The 5,955-nt window shown below is 47.5% G+C and overlaps 1 protein-coding gene across 1 annotated transcript in view; it reads left to right on the top strand.

Annotated features, from left to right (window-relative positions):
• Positions 1 to 4,291, top strand: part of FOXG1 (forkhead box G1) — a 4,902-nt gene extending 611 nt beyond the window's left edge. The window contains exon 1 of the mRNA XM_023227429.3: positions 1 to 4,291. This exon is cut by the window's left edge and continues 611 nt beyond it. Coding sequence (XP_023083197.1) covers positions 1,294 to 2,766 — 1,473 coding nt within the window. The 5' untranslated portion in view covers positions 1 to 1,293 and the 3' untranslated portion in view covers positions 2,767 to 4,291.
• The last annotated feature ends 1,664 nt before the right edge of the window (positions 4,292 to 5,955 follow it).

The raw sequence follows: 5,955 nt of genomic DNA, 5'->3' as shown, positions 1-5,955 counted from the left end.
CCAGGCCTCGGGAATCGAGTAAGTAACCCCTGTTTGGCCCCGCGCTCCTCTGCCCACTTCCTCCTCCTCATCGTTCCCAAAGCTCTCCCACACCCTTCTCCCCCGAAGTAAAGGATACCCCCCGCACACAAGCCAGCGGTGGGCCTTCTCTCCCCCTTTATCCAAAGCTGCGCTAGACTATTACCTACAAAGGGCACAATTTTCCTACTAGCTAAGAAATGCCAGACATGGGCCTGCAGTGCCGACTAGGAAAAGTAGTGCCTCGCCTCTACCTCCTCCATTTCCTGCCCTCTCGCATCCTCTCCCTGCACTCCCACTCTTCCCACTACCACCACCACCACCCCCGCTTTCAAAAATAAAATTGGATACAAACTTTAATCACTAAGGACAAATATTGACGCTCAAACGAAAATGACCCAGTACAATGAGGAGGAAGCCGGAAATGTGAGCTATTGGCCCTAGGAGAGGAATTTCGGTGGAGCGGAGCCGGCTGGGTGGAGGGGGTGGCGGGGGCGCAGGGAAGGGCTGCGGCACCGCGTACTCCCGCCGGCGTATCCCTACGCGGCTCCGCGCGGCCGCGGGGTCCGAGGCCCGCGGAGAGGGGGAGGTGAGCGCCCGAGGGGGCGGCAGCCGGAGGGCGGGGCGGGGGTGGGTGGGCCCGGCCCCTCCGATTGGTAGACGGCGAGAGAGACGCTCCCGCACGCCGCCGGCTCTGATTGGCCCAGCGGTAGGAAAGGTTAAACCAAAAATTTTTTTACAGCCCTAGTGTGCGCCTGTAGCTCGGAAAATTAATTGTGGCTATAGCCGCCTCGATCGCTGTCTCCCCAGCCTCGCCGCGGCCGCTCCGGGACGCGCCCGCCCGCCGCCCGGCTCTCCCCCCCCTTTGGGCTGCTGCTGCTGCTGCTGTGACTGCTGCTGCGAGAGGAGGAGGAGGAGGAGGAAGCAGCGGGGGGGGGAGCGGGGGGTGGGGGGGGAGACCAAGAAGTACAGTTGGGAGCGAGGGAGCTTCACCCCCGGGGCGGTGGTTGTTTCTTTTTTCTTTCTTTCTTTTTTTCTTTTCCTTTTTTTTTTTTTTTTTTTTTTTCTAATTCCTGAGGGGTGGTTGCTGCTTTTGCTACATGACTTGCCAGCGCCCGAGCCTGCGGTCCAACTGCGCTGCTGCCGGAGCGCTCAGTGCCGCCGCTGCCGCCCGCGCCCCCCGCGCCCCGTTCGGCACCCACCGGTCGCCGCCACCCGCCGCGCCGCTGTCCCGCTCCCGCGCCGCCGCCGCCGTTTCCCCCCGACGACTGGGTGATGCTGGACATGGGAGATAGGAAAGAGGTGAAAATGATCCCCAAGTCCTCGTTCAGCATCAACAGCCTGGTGCCCGAGGCGGTCCAGAACGACAACCACCACGCAAGCCACGGCCACCACAACAGCCACCACCCCCAGCACCACCACCACCACCACCACCATCACCACCACCCGCCGCCGCCCGCCCCGCAACCGCCGCCGCCGCCGCAGCAGCAGCAGCCGCCGCCGCCGCCGCCGCCCCCGGCACCGCAGCCCCCCCAGACGCGGGGCGCCCCGGCCGCCGACGACGACAAGGGCCCCCAGCAGCTGCTGCTCCCGCCGCCGCCACCGCCACCACCGGCCGCCGCCCTGGACGGGGCCAAAGCGGACGGGCTGGGCGGCAAGGGCGAGCCAGGCGGCGGGCCCGGGGAGCTGGCGCCCGTCGGGCCGGACGAGAAGGAGAAGGGCGCCGGCGCCGGGGGGGAGGAGAAGAAGGGGGCGGGCGAGGGCGGCAAGGACGGGGAGGGGGGCAAGGAGGGCGAGAAGAAGAACGGCAAGTACGAGAAGCCGCCGTTCAGCTATAACGCTCTCATCATGATGGCCATCCGGCAGAGCCCCGAGAAGCGGCTCACGCTCAATGGCATCTACGAGTTCATCATGAAGAACTTCCCCTACTACCGCGAGAACAAACAGGGCTGGCAGAACTCCATCCGCCACAATCTGTCCCTCAACAAGTGCTTCGTGAAGGTGCCGCGCCACTACGACGACCCGGGCAAGGGCAACTACTGGATGCTGGACCCGTCGAGCGACGACGTGTTCATCGGTGGCACCACGGGCAAGCTGCGGCGCCGCTCCACCACCTCGCGGGCCAAGCTGGCCTTCAAGCGCGGGGCGCGCCTCACCTCCACTGGCCTCACCTTCATGGACCGCGCCGGCTCCCTCTACTGGCCCATGTCGCCCTTCCTGTCCCTGCACCACCCCCGCGCCAGCAGCACTTTGAGTTACAACGGCACCACGTCGGCCTACCCCAGCCACCCCATGCCCTACAGCTCCGTGTTGACTCAGAACTCGCTGGGCAACAACCACTCCTTCTCCACGGCCAACGGCTTGAGCGTGGACCGGCTGGTCAACGGGGAGATCCCGTACGCCACGCACCACCTCACGGCCGCCGCGCTCGCCGCCTCGGTGCCCTGCGGCCTGTCGGTGCCCTGCTCCGGGACCTACTCCCTCAACCCCTGCTCCGTCAACCTGCTCGCGGGCCAGACCAGTTACTTTTTCCCCCACGTCCCGCACCCGTCAATGACTTCGCAGAGCAGCACGTCCATGAGCGCCAGGGCCGCGTCCTCCTCCACGTCGCCGCAGGCCCCCTCGACCCTGCCCTGTGAGTCTTTAAGACCCTCTTTGCCAAGTTTTACGACGGGACTGTCCGGGGGACTGTCTGATTATTTCACACATCAAAATCAGGGGTCTTCTTCCAACCCTTTAATACATTAACATCCCTGGGACCAGACTGTAAGTGAACGTTTTACACACATTTGCATTGTAAATGATAATTAAAAAAATAAGTCCAGGTATTTTTTATTAAGCCCCCCCTCCCATTTCTGTACGTTTGTTCAGTCTCTAGGGTTGTTTATTATTCTAACAAGGTGTGGAGTGTCAGCGAGGTGCAATGTGGGGAGAATACATTGTAGAATATAAGGTTTGGAAGTCAAAATTTTAGTAGAATGTGTATCTAAATAGTGACTGCTTTGCCATTTCATTCAAACCTGACAAGTCTATCTCTAAGAGCCGCCAGATTTCCATGTGTGCAGTATTATAAGTTATCATGGAACTATATGGTGGACGCAGACCTTGAGAACAACCTAAATTATGGGGAGAGTTTTAAAATGTTAAACTGTAATTTGTATTTAAAAAGCATTCGTAGTAAAGGTGCCCAAGAAATTATTTTGGCCATTTATTGTTTTGTCCTTTTCTTTAAAGAACTGTTTTTTTCTTTTGTTTACTTTTAGACCAAAGATTGGGTTCTAGAAAATGCACTCGGTATACTAAGTATTAAAACAAACAAAAAAGAAAGTTGTTTCAGTTGGCAACACTGCCCATTCAATTGAATCAGAAGGGGACAAAATTAACGATTGCCTTCAGTTTGTGTTGTGTATATTTTGATGTATGTGGTCACTAACAGGTCACTTTTATTTTTTCTAAATGTAGTGAAATGTTAATACCTATTGTACTTATAGGTAAACCTTGCAAATATGTAACCTGTGTTGCGCAAATGCCGCATAAATTTGAGTGATTGTTAATGTTGTCTTAAAATTTCTTGATTGTGATACTGTGGTCATATGCCCGTGTTTGTCACTTACAAAAATGTTTACTATGAACACACAGAAATAAAAAATAGGCTAAATTCATATATATCTTGATACTTTTGTCTCTTTTATTAAGTAGAGTTAAATTTTTAAAGACCAATCAAGTTATAGGGAACTCAAAGGCTTTTTCAGCCAAACTAAAATTTAAACTGCTCCTTTAATTTGAACTGACTCTAAAAATGAAAATAGTATTTTTCCCTTTGTGAACAAATTTTACAAGGAGCAGCCTATTTAATAAACCCTAGCTTTAAACAAAGTATAGGCTTTTCAGCTGATACCTGTAAGTTTCTGTGGATATACAGCAAAAAGAGATATAATTTAATTTTCTGTGCATAGCTTTTTACCCTGTGTTTATTTCCAAATCCGTTAATAGAATGCCTTTTATATATTTTGTTTCAGGTATATTGTTAATAGAGCTTGGCAAATTATAAATAAATATATGTATATGGTTAGATAGAAGTGAATATAATGCACACATATGTAATATATATAGACACACAGAGCCCTTCAGTTCAGGTACAATTTGCGCTATGAATGCTGCAAAATTTTTGTTTAAATATTTGTATTTATACTTTCTAAGTCAGCATTTATTTTTGTGGCTGTTTACCCACAATGAAAGAGTTCTAATAAAGATGTGCTAAAGTTGCAATATAGATTTTGCTGAAGTGATCACCTGTTGTAATGATTTGCAGATCAATGTTTATATTTTATTTTAAAATTATAACAATTTAGAATTCTAGATATTCAGAAGTAAAATGCCTCTTTCCTTTTTTTAATTTTTACAGTGTAGAGGTATTTATTTGATTCCCTTTTAAATGTCTGTGTAATTCAATCTAGAGATTTGTTCCTTTTGCTTACAATCATAATTTTGTTTTAACTTTCCATATGCATATGTATGCATATACTGTATATGTGTATATATGTGAGACAAAATGAAAACATTTTTTGAGTTGTTTCAGGCAGCCCAATCGCTATAATTGCAGAAAATAATTAGAAAACCCTAGTAAAAGGTTTAGTAACTAATTGGATCCTGTGGTGAATCTGTGGAAGACAAGTTGTTCATTTGTTACAATTGTATAGTCTGAAATGTGTTCTGCAGTATTGGAATAAGCTGGTTACTTCTTACAATGGGCCCAGTGAAAAATAATCTGGCCCTAAGATGTTATCAGCAAACACTTAGAGAGTTGCTCAGGGGGAGGAAAAAAAATCCTAAGGGAGAAGCAAGCTTACTGGAATAGATTTGAAATAGAAATGCTGAATACTTAATATCGGAAAAATAGAAGAGGGTGGATTGTGGAGTGGAGAGAGAGAAACAGCGAGAAAGAGGATCTTTATGGTGAAAAAATAATTACCACCAAAAAGAATGCATGAGAGAGAGAGAGATAAGGCGAGTGATAGAGAGAGGCCTAAGAAAAATGTATAAGGGCCAGGAAAATTAAAAGAGCTGGAACCAAATATACACAAATGGGGAATGGACAAAAATAGACCAAGACAGCCAGTTTAATTATCTCCTTTAAGCAATTAGACATGATTTTATTTTCTTAGTATAAAAACAGTTTCACCAGAGGTCCAAGTTTTCTTGAAATTTAAGTTCTCCAGAATGAAGCATAAAAACATTTCACAAAAAAATTATTGTGTTAAAAGCCAAATTTATGGCTCATATTAAAAATAGTAATAAAGTCCAAGTGAATGGTTTTAGGCAAAGGAAATCCCCATTACACATTTTGAACCAATATATCTCAAAGAGAGGCATGTGTCCAAGCTGAAAAAAAGGTGATGATTTATTGTTTGCTTTTGCCATGGATTTTATTTGTGGATTAAGAATGTATTAATACAGGGGAAGTATAGAATTTTGCTTACAAAACGTTAAAAAGAAAGTTGAACTCTTGTGCTAAGGTAAAGGGATATAGATATAGAAGAAAGCTTTCCTGCATGAGTATTTTTTTTGGCCACATTAAATAAGTATACTTATTTGTGTTTATAAGTGTTTATTTGGGTGACAGATAAATAGAATTTTAATGACGAACATCATACTTTGAAGTCAACAGTAAAACTGATTTCTTTTAATTCATAGAAACAAAGTACTGGAGTGGAAGTTCTGCTTGGACCCATGTCCAAATTATATATAATGGATATGATTAGAAGTTTGTTAGGTATATTAGACATGAAGGTGGATATATGGAGAGAGAACTTTGTAAAGGCTTCCTGAAGCCTAGTATAAACATCTCATTTCCCTTGGCCTATCCTATCATCCCTCAACTTACCTTCTCAAAAAACACATGACAGTCTGGCGTGGCATATAATACAGTTTTGCTTC

Source organism: Piliocolobus tephrosceles, chromosome 6 (genome assembly GCF_002776525.5).
Source record: "Piliocolobus tephrosceles isolate RC106 chromosome 6, ASM277652v3, whole genome shotgun sequence".
Lineage (NCBI taxonomy): Eukaryota > Metazoa > Chordata > Mammalia > Primates > Cercopithecidae > Piliocolobus > Piliocolobus tephrosceles.
The sequence above is the reverse complement of the archived record's forward strand: the minus strand, read 5'-3'. Positions and strand labels throughout refer to the sequence as shown.